The sequence below is a fragment of the Oncorhynchus mykiss genome, chromosome 24 (genome assembly GCF_013265735.2).
Source record: "Oncorhynchus mykiss isolate Arlee chromosome 24, USDA_OmykA_1.1, whole genome shotgun sequence".
NCBI classification, from domain to species: Eukaryota; Metazoa; Chordata; class Actinopteri; order Salmoniformes; family Salmonidae; genus Oncorhynchus; species Oncorhynchus mykiss.
In genome coordinates, this window is record NC_048588.1 from 18,555,721 (window position 1) to 18,570,973 (window position 15,253).

Sequence of the window (15,253 nt, forward strand, 5' to 3'; positions counted from 1 at the left end):
TCGGTTACCACCCTTTCACGCTCCCTTTTTGTTCAGGCACCTCCCGATTTACAAATGAAGCACTTGGGGTCACCCCACTGCATTGATCATTTATGTATGCAATCTTATCATGGTGGTCTTACTTACCATCTCTTCAGGATAGGGTTATCTAGCCAAGTCTTTCATCCTGACTGATGGGAATAACTTTAAACTACGTCCTCTCAGCATGAGCCATACGGTTTATCAAAAGGGTTTACCCTGTGTGTAATAAGGCTCAGTGTTTGTTCACCTAGTTATCCACTTATCAGCAGCAGTATATCAGCCCAAACTATCACACACACATGTGAAATTGACAGGTGAGAGAGCATCTACACAGGTCAACCCCAACCAAATGTGACGTTTACAGATAAGGAATTGCACATTATCACCTGCAGACAAGAGGGCATGCAGCAGGCTTTTCCCAGCTGCTCCTGCTGGAATCAAATGAGTGCAGCAGGCACAAGGAGACGCAGGGCTGAGATATGTGATGAGCAGGGCTGAGATAAGTGATGAGCAGGGCTGAGATATGTGATGAGCAGGGCGCGGTGCGGTTTTCATCAGATCAGTGACACCCTGATGACAGGCACCCTTAGCCCCTCTCTGAAGCACCTAGCAGCTGTGGCTCTAGTCCTCATGAAGCTGGCTCCGACCCAGGGGAGCACAACACTGCAGTGGGCCAGACTCCTTATGTGACTCTTCAAAATGAAAACCTGCCTAATAGTCACAAACCTAAAGCCCCCAAGGTCCTTTCAAAACACAAAATCTCCTCACTTGTAAAAGATGTAAGACGATGTCTTCAGTATGTCATCTCGTCTCTGCATAGTTAGATAGTAAACATTCCCAGCGATGTGAGCAACAGAATAGACTACATAGGACAAGAGAAAGCAAGTCCAGTGTAGGGAATGAGAGGGGAGGGGAAACTACTGAATGAGGGGTGGACGGAGGGAGGGAGAGAGGGGCCTGGTGGGTGATGGGGCTCTGAAAGCGGCGATGGAGAGAGATTGCTGGCTGTGCCAGGAGATGAGCCCTGTGTCGCTCAACAGAGCTGCCTCTCTCTCGCCTCCCCTGCCTACAGCCAGAGCCCAGCCAGGCCTGAGAAGAGAGGGGGAAGAGAGCCACTTACTACCCACAGACCCACAACGTAGCCCTCCTCCAGGTCAGCATCATACACCAATTAGGTATCTCTCTCCCTCCCCCTCTTTCACACACACACACCCTCTCTCTCTCTTACTGGTTGCTATGATCACACTCGCATACAGGCAAGATCTGGACTCAAATGTGTTTCTTCTACACAGACATGTTGATTTAGAATAGAGCATTACCTTGTCTTGCTTCCCTCCCATTTACTGGAAACGGGTTCTGATCGCAATATAGGCACGGATGATGCCTTTGGACAGAACTGTGTATGATAACAAGCACTGATAAGTCATATTGATGTGGGTTGTCACCTCATTTTTTTTTTAAATCAACAAAAAGTCCTGTTATTATAAATTGTGAAGAATGAGTGGAAAATAAACAGCATATAAATGGTAATAAATAATTAGCCAGCTCATGTAGACGCAGCTGATGCATATATACAGATGATATCTCCTCTGAGGCAAAGCTTCTCTTATCAGGTGCCAGGAGCTTCATATACCCGTCCTGGTGATAAGACCACATCTGTGCAGCAGACAACGGCTGAGACTACATAGCCAACCCACAAGGCTACAACGCCATCTAATGCATTATAAAGCCTGGCTACAGGAGCAGAAATCACATTCACGTCAATGCACACACAGATGCCAAAGTAATAATTCTGAAGGGGGGAAAGATATAGGCCACATGAAACCTTAAGTAAACACTAAACATGTACTTGCCTTAGGACATGTCAGAAGGCTATAGTGTGACCTACATCTGAAACATCAACTCTCTCTCTTCAGTATACAAAACAGAGCAGGCCAGAGGTTAGTTAAACCCCTAACAGACACACTCATTCAGGCCCCTGCTGTACTGAAGGTCACAATTACTCTGCAATTAATACGGGTGGCACTGTCCGAGTTAAATGCAAAGTTGTACACTACTCTCAAGTAGCCTTAGCCAAGTCATGGCCGCACTCGAATTATGAACAATGGCAATGCTGCAGAATATTTTCCACCAGCAGCATTCAGAACACAATAAGGCTGCAATGTGGCTATACGCTCCTCCCAGACTGGCCCAAAACAAGTCCCATCCCTCCCGCCCTCAAATCAAATGCCTCCATCATTCCACCCCTTCACGCCTGGACTGCATAATGAAGTGAAACACAAACAATCTGCAGCACATTAAAAGGGCGTTGATTGAATCTAAATAAGCTGCACCTATTAAAAGTGAGGGTTAGGGTTCTACAGGAAAATAATGCACTAAGAAAATTCACAAATAGTTCATAAAATATACAGCACGCTATTTGATGAACATGGGGAAGGGTTGGATGGTGTGGAGCCAAGAGGCCAAGGCTCATTTAAAAAGGTCCCGTATGCCCTTACAGTTGAAAGAATCATCCTAAATGTCTCCATTTCATTGAAGAGGTGGTCAAATGTTGGTGTAGTAATTACTTGCTGGTATGTAGGTAAACTGGGTAGGCCTAGATCAGGTAAATACATTAAAAAAAATCATCCACTAAAATGGCACATTGTACAAAATATCATTCCACTGGCTGACAGTAGTGCATGCAGAACTATTCTTACAGAGATCTTCTGCAAATCCTTTTTACTAGCCTAGTGTGGCAACGTAATAAGACACGGAAGAGTGCTATATATATATATATATATAATGTTAATACAGAGAGAATATTTCCAAATAAAAGAGTTGCCCTGGCAACTTAGGACAAGGAAATGATCACCATCCAACTAAAAGCCAGCCTCCTTTATCACCATATTCTGCTCCCATTATTTTAGAGATAGAAACAGTATGGTATGATTTCCTGTTTTTTTTTCTTCACTGTGAAATTCTATTTTCTACCTATCCTGTGGGGCCTAGAGACCATGATGTCTTCACCAGCCATTACTGGATTTAATGTCCTGTACTGCCAACCGGGTAGCAGCAGCAGGGCACTGAGAATGGCGCAGGTCTGTTCTCTGCAGACAATTAGATTTATATTCACACTAACTCGGCTCTCTCCCTCTACCCTCCTCTCCCTAACGATTGCAATGTACACAATGATATTCTTTATAGCATATAGATTATGTGCATGCAGCTGCAAGCCGAGACACATCGGCTAGCCGAGACAGTCTCAGTGGGATTAATTGTAATTTGTTATTAAGGATCATCATTTGTTTTTAATACAGACATGCTGACGTATGTAGGAAACTGGAGGTGGGGAGGACCCAAAATGGATCCTGATGTGGGTGAACCTGCAGCATGATGCAGGTATCATCTAGGTATACTTTATTTCTAATCCTGAAACCCTTGCCTTACCCATAAATGTACATTATACAAAACACTCTGACATCAGCCTAAACATTTAAAAAGGCTTTCACAACATGCTATTTGTACATTTATTGAATTCATGTCCAGAAAATAAATACAGACATGAAGATATTGTGGTAATCATATTTACAATATAGGCCGAGATTAATTTTATGGGACAGTAACTGTAATAATTTGTAGCCTAGTGGTTAGAACATTGGGCCAGTAACCGAAAGGTTGCTATATCGAATCCCCGAGCTGACAAGGTAAAAATCTGTCGTTCTGCCCCTGAACAAGGCAGTTAACCCACTGTTCCTAGGCCGTCATTGTAAATAAGAATGTGTTCTTAACTGATTTGGCTAGTTAAATAAAAAAGTTTAAAAATTATTATAAAAAAAAACATCAGAATAATTGTGATACATTAAGGACATTTCGTTTGTTGTGTGCAAGGTAAAATAATGAATAAATAAATGGACAGTGTACATAGAAAAAGATTTGGCAATTTTCTGTGAAAGGTTATGATGATTAAGCTCATAATCTTTCTAGGCTAAGCATCTATTTTGAAACCATTACATTAAACCCATATGAAAGAGATGGACAGATAATGCGAATAAAATTAATGACAGTGTCACCTACAGGTTTATTTATAGGAAATTTGAATAAACCTTCTCCTTTTTCAAACGTATGGGTGTTTTCCAATAGCTGTGTAATGTGTAGGCCTATTGTGAGATGTTGACTTCTGTATCCTAAATAATGGCCCTGCAATTAAATAACTAATTGAACAACAGCCTAACAGCTAAAGACTAGGTCATTGTATCGAGTCTCACATATTTCACGAACACTTGATCAAAAACACATTATACCTTTTTCCCTTTGTATTTTTACAATAACAATTTTCAGCATCGATCATTTCACCTTGGCTATAATAAACCTTAGATATTAGGTATCCATATATAAAACAAACAATTAAAATAAACTTTTGAACTATATTTAAATCAATATTTATATAGCATTGTCACCATTTCTAATTGCTATAGGCCTACAATAAGTCCAGTTTTGGTCAATATCTTGACAATATTTTTTTGTCAATTGTCCTGCCCCAAAACACTAATTTGTTACTTGAGTGTTTGAATTAAAAAATGATTCTACAGCTGCCACTATGAATAACAATATATTTTAACATGAGCATTTATTCCCACTACCGGTGTGTGTGTGTGTCATTCTCTTATTTCAATATGGCTATATAGGCTGTAGATAACCTGTGACATGCCACTGGGGTGAACAATAGATAGGCTATATATTATATCCAATACAAACAATGGAACCTGGAATAAATACATTGGGCCTTCTGTAAACCATATTATGTATACATGAGAGACAGTGACAAACGAATCTACCTACTGAAAAATAGGTCAGCTGGCAACATTAGAAACAAAATATGCTAGACCCTGTATCAACTTTTGGTTCCACCGTCAATTATGTCCAATGACCCAAATAAATGTATATACCTGTGCACTGTAAGGTAGGCCTATCTAATTGGGCCAAGTGTTTAATTAAGTAAGCGTTTATTGGCCAAATGGCCAGGGTAGGCTAAATATATTTCTGTCACATATGTTTTTTATATCGTGACTCAATTCCAGATTCACATTTTTATTAATTGGTCACTTCTTACCTTTTTGTGTCTATCTTTGAAAGGCAATGCCGGCCATTGCATCTCCTGTAAAAAGTCTTGCCAATGTTTCTGGTCCTGATCAGATGAGACGAAGACGATTTCCAATGTGTCTTTATGTTCAGATGATTTTTTGAACTTGCTATAAAACTCACACAGACTGGCGTTGAACTGCTTACAGGGGCCGTTTAAACTGCAGCCGAAGTAGAGCCCGACCAGGGACAGCTTGCTGCCCAGCGCCTGTACATCCACCTCGGCTGTCTCGCTGTTGACGAGCCGCTCCCCGAGTAGATTCACCAGAAACTCTGACATCTCTGCTCTAGTCCTTGAAACAGACCCTAATATATTCCGTTCTCTTACCAAGACTGCAGAAAATGAAAACCGAAAGGCTCAGTAAAAACAAACACGCCCTCGTCCTCCAATTTAGCTTCCTTGGAGAGCCCCAATTCGTGGTATAGCCTATGCTCAAATGTGTGCACGACGACAGATACCCTTTTCCGCTTCTCAGCTCAGCGGCTCCAATGTGTGGTGTGCAGGAATGCGCTCCACTTATACTCCTCTTATTGTGGTTGCGCTCATCACTTCAAAGCAAGCAACTCTTTCATGATACCTAGTTATAAAATGGCGATATTGAGTCAATATAATATTATTGATGTATGTAATATAAAACATTTAGACCACCTTTGTTTGATCTGGTATTTAATAACACTACTCGATCAAGTTCACTATTCAATGACTGCTTGTTGTCAGCATTGAGCATGTTTAGGCCTACATGGTAGACACATGACATGTTTAGGCCTATGTGTACATTAGACCCATATGACAGCACTAGGGATAGGTTACTTTTTTCTTCTTTATGAGCCTACAAGGAGCTTTCTTTTTTTCTCGGTTTACAAAGACATATCAAATGTGCCAATTATATTATCTCATTTGTAATTTCGCATAAAAAGTTAGAATTTATATTTCTATCATTTCTGATTTTTTAAATGTTTTATTATAAGACATATTAGGCCTAATATATTTAGACAGGCTGAGGGAGCCACCTAGCTTCTCACAAAGTGAACTGCACTATAGACAAACTTCTTTTCACACATTCAAATGTTTTCATCCAGCCATCATTTATTTTCATTTGACTAAGTTATACACTATAACAATCACAGTATACCAGGTAATGCTTCAGTTTATATCCTCACTCTATAGATTACTGCCGTAAGTAAGAAACAAGAATCATCAATTGATGAGATTCAATTCATTTGACACAATTTGTCTGGTGGGCTATGTTATTATAACTCTTCTATTTAATTTACTAAATGAAACATCAAGTTCTAAAAGCAGTCAGCTAGCTCTACCAAGGCCTCTGGTTATGTTATAGTTTCTTTTTATTTCCATGTAAGAATAGCAACACATTCACTGATTAACACTACCTCGCAGGGAGAGGAGTGTGTATTTGAATTCCAAAGAAACAATCAATTCAATCAAGTGTAGTGAAAAGGTGATTGGACTGGATCTCAGGAGAGGGGGAAATGGAAGATGACCAAGTGCAGGGTGAGTGTGGTCCGCTGTAGCCCTCTAGTCCTCAGTGAACATCATCCTCACCAGGTCAGCTTTGAAGCACTCCTCCTCAACCAGCTTCTGAGGCTGAATTAGATGGAAGAAAAGAAACAGAACTTAGCATGTTTTGGTAACCCTTTCCCTAAAGGTATATTTCATTAAGAATTTATAAAAAGTTTATAAATGGTTAATAACAACTTCACTAACGTGTTAACACAAATGTGTTTTTATTTTATTTATTTTTTACAGATTGACCATCTATAAAATAATAATAAAAACGCTTTTGGGACCCATTGAGTGTTACCACAAAATCCAAAAGAAAAAGCCACACTTTTAAAATTGATAACAGAAACTCTCCTTCTTTGTCCTCTTGCTATGCACTTATGCTCACCGTGCCATATCGGATCAGAGTGGGAACTCCACTGAGCTTCAGAGTCTTCTTGAATTCATTATTGGGATCCTTCCAACTGGTCGAAGATGAAAAGGTACAGTGGGGAGAACAAGTATTTGATACACTGATGATTTTGCAAGTTTTCCTACTTACAAAGCATGTAGAGTTCTTTAATTTTTATCATAGGTACACTTCAACTGTGAGAGACGGAATCTAAAACAAAAATCCAGAAAATGACAAAGTATGATTTTTAAGTAATTAATTTGCATTTTATTGCATGATATTAGTATTTGATGACCTACCAACCAGTAAGAATTCCGGCTCTCACAGACCTGTTAGTTTTTCTTTAAGAAGCCCTCCTGTTCTCCACTCATTACCTGTATTAACTCGTTACCTGTATAAAAGACACCTGTCCACATACTTAATCAAACAGACTCCAACCTCTCCACAATGGCCAAGACCAGACAGCAGTGTAAGGACATCAGGGATAAAATTGTAGACCTGCACAAGGTTGGGATGGGCTACAGGACAATAGGCAAGCAGTTTGGTGAGAAGGCAACAACTGTTGGCGCAATTATTAGAAAATGGAAGAAGTTGAAGATGACGGTCAATCACCCTTGGTCTGGGGCTCCATGCAAGATCTCACCTCGTGGGGCATCAATGATCATGAGGAAGGTGAGGGATCAGGCCAGAACTACACGGCAGGACCTTGTCAATGACCTGAAGAGAGCTGGGACCACAGTCTCATAGAAAACCAGTGTATCAAATACTTGTTCTCCCCACTGTATATTAAGCGAAATCCAAGACATTTAGGTCAAATGTATAATTTTGTGCATTGTATATATACACACACTGAACAAAAATATAAATGCAACATGCAATAATTTAAAAGATTTAACTGAGTTCATAAAAGGAAATTCATTAGGCCCTAATCTATGGATTTCACATAACTGGGAATACAGATATACATCTGTTGGTTACAAGATACCTTGAAAGGTAGGGACGTGGATCAGAAAACCAGTCAGTATCTGGTGTGACCACAATTTGCCTCATGCAGTGTGACTAATTCCTTTGCATAGAGTTGATCAGGCTGTTGATTGTGGCCTGTGGAATGTTGTCCCGCTCCTCTTCAAGGCCTGTGTGAAGTTGCTGGATATTTGAACACGCTGTTGTACACGTCTATCCAGAGCATCCCAGACATGCATGACATTTGGGTAATTATTCCACCACTGCATGTCTGGTGAGTATTCAGGACATGGAATAAATGGGACATTTCCAGCTTCCAGGAATTGTGTCCAGATCCTTGCGACATGGGGCCGTCAATTATAATGCTGAAATGTGATGGCAGCAGATGAATGGGCCTCAGGATCTCATCACGGTATCTCTGTGCATTCCATTTGCCATTGTGTTTGTTGTCTTTAACTTATGCCTGCTCATACCATAACCCCACCACCACGGGGCACTCTGTTCACAACAGACATCAGCTAACCGCTCACACACAAAATGCCATACACATGGTCTGTGGTTGAGGCCAGTTGGAAGTACTGCCAAATTCTCTAAAACAACGTTGGAGGCTTATGGTTGAGAAATTAACATTAAATTACCTGTCACAAGGTCTGGTGAACATTCCTGCAGTCAGCATGCCAATTGTGCACTCCCTCAGAACTTGAGACATTTGTGGCATTGTGTTGTGACAAAACTGCACATTTTAGAGTGGCCTTTTATTGTCCCCAGCACAAGTTGCACCTGTGTAATGATCATTAATTTAATCAGCTTCTTGATATGCCACACCTGCCAGGTGGATCTGTCAGGTGGATGGATTATCTTGACAAAGGATGAAATGCTCATCAACAGGGATGTAAACAAATTTGTGCACAACATTTCTGGGACCTTTTATTTCAGCTCATGAAACATGGGACCAACACGTTACATATTGCGTTTATATTGTTATTCAGTGTATTTTGCTCATTTCAAATATGCTGTCCAAGAGAGACAACAATTCATGATGTTACAACTTGTACAATGTATTTAAGCTTTTCAAAACTTCTAGCTGCATTTGAGGGTGTAACGGTTTTCGTTGGTGGAAGGAGTAGACCAAAGCGCAGCGTGGTAAGTGTTCATGTTGTAAATTTAATCAAAACTGAACACTAGAGTCATAACGAGTACGAAACAGTTCTGTCATGTGATACACACAAAATAACTACCCACAACTCAAGGGCGAAACCAGGCTGCCTAAGTATGGTTCACAATCAGAGACAACGATTGACAGCTGCCTCTGATTGGGAACCATCCCAAACACATAGAAATACAAACATAGAACAAAACAGAATACCCACCCACATCACACCCTGACCAAACTAAAAATAGAAACATACAAAGCAATCTACGGTCAGAGGGTAAGAAGAATACTTATTTTCTATTGCCTGTGGATTGCACAACACTATCATTCTGCTATCATCACCAGTGAATATGAAGAAAAAGTTGAGTAGCCTACATACTAGGGCCTCTCTCCAACCTGACAGTAGAAGAAGACTGAGCCCTCAGGAAGGTGGGACATCTCTCCTCTAACAATTGGCTCAGCTGGAGGGGAAGGAGGAGAAGAAAGATGGCAAATGTGTGTGGCTTTGAATTATGCACACCATGAATTACACAATAGTACAGTACAATATATAATAAAAATACAGAAAATATAGCACAAAACAAGCACCCCCTGTAAACACTTTACAGAGATTAGTTGGCTTGGCTACCATGAATTGCCAACCATAATGTAGCAGAGACTGACACTATGACAGACAGCTGGGAAAGAAAGTCAACTGCTATACATGACAGGTACACCAATGTATAGCCATAAAACAATACTTCTGTTACCTTTCACACAATCTGGACACCAGCTCAACCCTTGAGTGTCTATATCACCAGAGAAATATGCAAATATGTCATTTCCTTTCCTCTCAGACACGGCTTTGCAAAATTCATCATAACCATGGACCTTTACTTCTTCGTAATGAGACATGATGATATAGAATAAGAAGCAGTATTATCAATTATCGTAGGCTAGGCAAGCAGGTATGAAGCATTTCATGCAATAACAAATACGACATGGACTCTTCGCCCTATGTTCGCTTCTAAAATACTACAAGCAGAGTGTAAGAGGTAAAGAGAGAGGCTCAACTCGGAGGGAAATCTGTCTCCGTGCCATTTTTGCCCACCAAGTGAGGAGTTTTTGTATGGATGTCAAAGAGTGTCGAATTTGGTTAATGGCTTATTTGCTACGTGATGTTTAGTTGATTTAATATATGTTTCGTAATTCTTAGGTTGTTACGGGTGCACTCGTTATAAGTAGGACACGTGACACCCACTCAACTTTTTTATATTTTTTTAACAATTTATATCGGAGTTGTCTCTATAGCTATGCATATTCATGATATGAGGCTAGTAGCATAGCAGCTCTCCATTGAATACAGACGATTAACGTCAACAACCCTCATCGAATATTCAAAAAAAGTATTAAAATAATGAGATATCCACCAATCCAAAGAAAGGATAGGTGGGATCTAAACAGCCACCGTGCCGCTTTGTGGACAACGAATCCCATTGTTAGGGCAGAGAGACAAGTATCTTGTCAGTATATCCATAATCTTTGCTACGAGTACAGAACACGCATGACAACGCTTCCTCTTGTCTATGAAAAATAAAAGTGATTGGACAACTTCATCCTATTCGTGTAATGTTTTTGATGATTGTTAAATCGAAACAAACATAATCTTATGGACACAAATAGATAGAACAATTAAAATCGAATAATATTGATCAAATGTTAGTAAAATTGTACGGTCAAATTAGTATTTTAAGTGTCTTACATTTGGTTATGTTTGATGATTTCTGCTATCCGTAGGTTAGAAATACTCACTTCCTGTTTTTACGGAAGACAGTGCTTATTATTGGTTGTCATGGCGGCGTTTTAATAAAAAAAAACTGAGATTAGATTGCTAGCTAGCTGTCGAAGTGTATCCCGTACAAATAGTCCCCAAGCCACATATTTTAAATGTATTTACATGATAATAATCGAAGCATAATGTTGCATGACTAGATACGTACTGCAACGTTAGACTAAGGTTGGCAAAATGGATCAAAGCTAACCGTTAGCCTAACTTTAACTAGCTATCTAGGCAGCTAGCCAGGGTTACAGCTGATGTACATATACCGGTAGCTAGCTAACTAGCTAGCGGAGTTAGGAACAGCTATGGCTGCAAACTTGCTGAAGGATTCTCCGATGACCTTAGGACAATCGAAAAGCTGGGTCACATTAGGTACAAATCGTAGCTCTCGACTTTCTCAGAACCAGGTAAGACAACGTTAGCTAAATTACATTCATGTAAACCCACATATGGTCAAATGGATTGTGAACTATCTGACCAATAAACCACGATTCGTAAAACTAAACAGGCAGTACTATCAGACCAGGTATGCACAAACACGGTAACGTTAGCCCCACAATGGACGGTCCAGTCACCTTTCCTGTGGCGGCAGGGTAGCCTAGTGGTTAGAGCGTTGGACTAGTAACCGAAAGGTTATAAATTCGAATCCCCGAGCTGACAAGGTACAAATCTGTGTTGTTGTTTTTGTCGAACTGCTTTGCTTTATCTTGGCCAGGTCGCAGTTGTAAATGAGAACTGGCCTACCTGGTTAAACAAAGGTGAAATAAAAAAAATGTGCTGGAAGGGAAGCTTAGCGAAAGGATGACAAACAAACTGGACAAAATCATGAAGAAACCAAGTGATAATCAGATGCAGTCGAGTCAATGCAGGACATGTTCATAAAAAGTCTGCAAGCTACAACACACATGATCATGGACAATGCTACACACCCACTCCACAGCGCTCTAATGAAACATAAACTCAGCAAAAAAATGTTGTCTCACTGTCAACTGCGTTTATTTTCAGCAAACTTAATATGTGTAAATATTTGTATCAACATAACAAGATTCAACAACTGAGACATAAACTGAACAAGTTCCACCGAAAATGAATAATGTGTCCCTGAACAAAGGTGGGGGTTGAAATCAAAAGTAACAGTCTGGTGTGGCCACCAGCTGCATTAAGTACTGCAGTGCATCTCCTCCTCATGGACTGCACCAGATTTTCCAGTTCTTGTTGTGAGATGTTACAACCCTCTTCCACCAAGGCACCAGCAAGTTCCCGGACATTTCTGGGGGGAATGGCCCTAGCCCTCACCCTCCGATCCAACAGGTCCCAGACGTGCTCAATGGGATTGAGATCCAGGTTCTTCGCTGGCCATGGCAGAACACTGACATTCCTGTCTTGCAGGAAATCACTCACAGAATGAGCAGTATGGCTGGTGGCATTGTCATGCTGGAGGGTCATGTCAGGATGAGCCTGCAGGAAGGGTACCACATGAGGGAGGAGGATGTCTTCCCTGTAACGCACAGCATTGAGATTGCCTGCAATGACAACAAGCTCGGCCCGATGATGCTGTGACACATGACGGACCCTCCACCTCCAAATCGATCCCACTCCAGAGTATTGGCCTCGGTGTAATGCTCATTCCTTCAATGATAAATGCGAATCCGACCATCACCCCTAGTGAAACAAAATCTTGACTCGTCAGTGAAGAGCATTTCTTGCCAGTCCTGTCTGGTCCAGCGACGGTGGGTTTGTGCCCATAGACAACGTTGTTGCAGGTGATGTCTGATGAGGACCTGCCTTACAACAGGCCTACAAGCCCTCAGTCCAGCCTCTCTCAGCCTATTGCGGACAGTCTGAGCACTGGCCACATCTGCAGTCCTCATGCCTCCTTGCAGCATGCCTAAAGCATGTTCACGCAGATCCTGGGCATCCAGGGACCCTGGGCATCTTTCTTTGGATGTTTTTCAGAGTCAGTAGAAAGGCTTCTTTAGTGTCCTAAGTTTTCATAACTGTGACCTTAATTGCCTACCTTCTGTAAGCTGTTAGTGTCTTAACGACCGCTCCACAGGTACATGTTCATTAATTGTTTATGGTTCACTGAACAAGCATGGGAAACGGTGTTTAAAATGTTTACAATGAAGATCTGTGAAGTTATTTGGATTTTTCAAATCTTTGAAGGACAGGGTCCTGAAAAAGGGATGTTTCTTTTTTTGATGAGTTTAGTAGTAGTAGTAGTAGGTTCATCCTGCCCAAAAGGTCATTTTTACACACAGCCATTATAAATGACTAATTTGTTATGCCTTTTTAATGTTTAGTTGTTGCCTATTCTCCTGAGAAACAGCATCATTTCTTACCTGTCTTTTATGCCCCCCCCCCACCAGGTGCCTTATTGTTACTATAAACTGGTTACCAACGTAGTTAGAGCAGTATAAATACATGTTTTGTCATACCCGTGGTTTGCGGTCTGATATACCACGGATGTCAGCCAATCAACATTCAGAGCTTGAACCCCCTCGGTTTATAATGTGTTTTATCATGTGTTTGTCACTGATACGGGTCCTGTCTTTGTCAATTTATTGATATGATGCTGAAGTGATAAAACAATTTCCCAAGTTGGGATTAATAAAGTACTACTGTACTCTCTGCTCTCTCTCTCTCTCTATCTTATGATACTAGCATGCCATCATGATGGATATTGAAATATAACATTATGAATGCCAGTTGATGTGGCCAGATCATAAATTGGACAGCCGGATGTAACATCAACTTAAAGAGCTGGGCTAAGTTGGTCATTATGTCATTGCAACAACAGGAATGATGCCAGTGCCACTATTGTTCTCTTTCAGTTACTTTTCAATGCAGCCATGCCTGCCAACGCCTATAACCGTGCTACCCAAGTTGGCCCACCTGCACCCATTGTGATTGAGAAGCTGATGCCCTGGGTAGAGAAGCGGGATGACCTGGATAGCACCTGCAGCTCTCTGTGTTTCTCTGCTCTGTCTGAGGAGCGTCTGCTGGCTGCAGTCAGGCTGGCCAAGAGAGATCTGAGGAAGAGACGACAGGAGTCATTGAACAGCTCCCCCATCAGACCACAGCCAGAGGAGACCACTCCCATCAAGAACAATGTGGAGCAGGTAAATAAGAGTTCATCAGTATACTCCCCTTTCATTTGTACTGTTTATATCCATCTTATTCTTCTCCAAGAACGATTAATCGATGATCAGCCTTTACAATTGTTCAATTTCAAGCAGAAGGTGGTTGTTCCTAAGGGGAGGTCCAAGACCGCCGGCCCCAAAGAAGATGTGATTCAGTCTGGAGCCAAGGTGCTTGTTTACACCCCCCAGAAGTACGTCTCCATACCCCCTGGGCTTGATCATGGCCGGTCCCCCCCAACCAAAGACCCAGGCCCAAGGCAAACAGCCAGCAAGGAGCCCCACACAGCCCTCAGCCAGGAAGTCCGCAGGCTGCAGAGAGAGCTGGCCAACTTCATCCAGAGAATAGATCAGCTGGCTAACAGAGGTAACTCCACATAAATAAAGTCACCCATGAGTTTACCAGTCAAATGGCCATGGTCAGAGGTTCTAGTGATTCTATTTCTATGGGTAACACACCTGGAGTGGCACCTTGTTGCCATACAGGTGCTAATATGCCAATCTATTTAATGCTGTTATGAACTTATTTGATTGGTATTTATTGTATGGGACACTGCATGCAGTTTAGAGGCCCATGTGTCTTGTGCTGTGCATTGCAGGGCGAATGGTTGTAGAGCCCTTGGAGCCTGATGAGCAGCGCAGGGTGGTGGTCCGCAGACAGGAACAGGCAGCCCGCTCTGCACGCATCATCTATGTGCTACAACAACAGGTGAAAGAGATCCAAGAGGATTTAGACAAATTACGCTCCCAGAAGATTCAGCACACAAACAAAGTAAGTCTCACTTAATAACCCAAGCTGTGATGAGGTTCATGATGAGGACAATGACAAAGACTAACACCCATCTCCCCCTGTTTTCGTTTTCTCAGTCCAGAGCGATGGACAGGTTGGCTGCTGCCCACAGAGGGGCGGTCAGGGCCATGCAGGTGTTCACTAATCAGCTGTCTGACACGTCTGAGGGCAGGATGCCCTCCTATTATAAAGAGCTGGGCCAGCTGATCCGCCAGCTGTCTCTGTGCTCGGCCAAGGTGGAGGTGGGCCAGGGATCAGCCGTCCCAGAGACTGCCCTAGACATCCTGCTGAAACTAGAGGTCAGTCATAGGTTGAGTCCCAAATGGCTACTTA

The 15,253-nt window shown here is 41.7% G+C and overlaps 3 protein-coding genes across 12 annotated transcripts in view; 1 reads left to right on the top strand and 2 right to left on the bottom strand.

Annotated features, from left to right (window-relative positions):
- Nucleotides 1-5,644, bottom strand: part of LOC110503929 (nucleoredoxin) — a 57,289-nt gene extending 51,645 nt beyond the window's left edge. For both annotated transcript variants that reach the window (XM_036961391.1, XM_021582587.2), the window contains exon 1: nucleotides 5,114-5,644. In XM_036961391.1, coding sequence (XP_036817286.1) covers nucleotides 5,114-5,422 — 309 coding nt within the window. In that variant the 5' untranslated portion in view covers nucleotides 5,423-5,644. The remainder of the gene's footprint in view (nucleotides 1-5,113) is intronic.
- A 565-nt stretch (nucleotides 5,645-6,209) lies between these two features.
- Nucleotides 6,210-10,411, bottom strand: LOC110503933 (thioredoxin domain-containing protein 17). Of its 2 annotated transcripts, XM_021582593.2 has the most exons (4): nucleotides 9,921-10,411; nucleotides 9,551-9,632; nucleotides 7,053-7,128; nucleotides 6,210-6,748 (listed from the first exon to the last, which is right to left on the bottom strand). In XM_021582593.2, the coding sequence occupies exons 1-4, from the start codon at nucleotides 10,063-10,065 to the stop codon at nucleotides 6,680-6,682; spliced, it is 372 nt and encodes a 123-aa protein (XP_021438268.1). In that variant the 5' UTR covers nucleotides 10,066-10,411; the 3' UTR covers nucleotides 6,210-6,679. The 2 variants fall into 2 exon arrangements, 1 of the variants encoding a protein (XP_021438268.1); XR_005039333.1 differs by lacking the exons at nucleotides 9,551-9,632; nucleotides 9,921-10,411 and adding an exon at nucleotides 8,657-8,740.
- kiaa0753 (KIAA0753 ortholog) overlaps nucleotides 8,939-15,253 on the top strand; it is a 28,555-nt gene continuing 22,240 nt past the window's right edge. For 3 of the 8 annotated variants that reach the window (XM_036961405.1, XM_036961407.1, XM_036961406.1), the window contains exons 1-5: nucleotides 8,940-9,161; nucleotides 13,825-14,112; nucleotides 14,203-14,497; nucleotides 14,730-14,902; nucleotides 14,998-15,219. In XM_036961405.1, coding sequence (XP_036817300.1) covers nucleotides 8,958-9,161; nucleotides 13,825-14,112; nucleotides 14,203-14,497; nucleotides 14,730-14,902; nucleotides 14,998-15,219 — 1,182 coding nt within the window. In that variant the 5' untranslated portion in view covers nucleotides 8,940-8,957. Of the gene's footprint in view, nucleotides 9,162-10,960; nucleotides 11,398-13,824; nucleotides 14,113-14,202; nucleotides 14,498-14,729; nucleotides 14,903-14,997; nucleotides 15,220-15,253 lie in introns of those variants that run through there. The other 5 variants (XM_036961409.1, XM_036961411.1, XM_036961410.1 and 2 more) reach the window with 5 other exon arrangements.

What these genes read in the sequence shown, in the direction of transcription:
- LOC110503933 (XM_021582593.2), bottom strand. Translation starts at nt 10,065, where the DNA reads ATGTCTCATTACGAAGAAGTAAAGGTCCATGGTTATGATGAATTTTGC. An exon ending in CAGGTTGGAGAGAGGCCCTA is followed by an intron (nt 7,129 to 9,550) that starts GTATGTAGGCTA and finishes ATCTTCGACCAG; the next exon opens with TTGGAAGGATCCCAATAATG. An exon ending in CTCTGATCCGATATGGCACG is followed by an intron (nt 6,749 to 7,052) that starts GTGAGCATAAGT and finishes CATCTAATTCAG; the next exon opens with CCTCAGAAGCTGGTTGAGGA.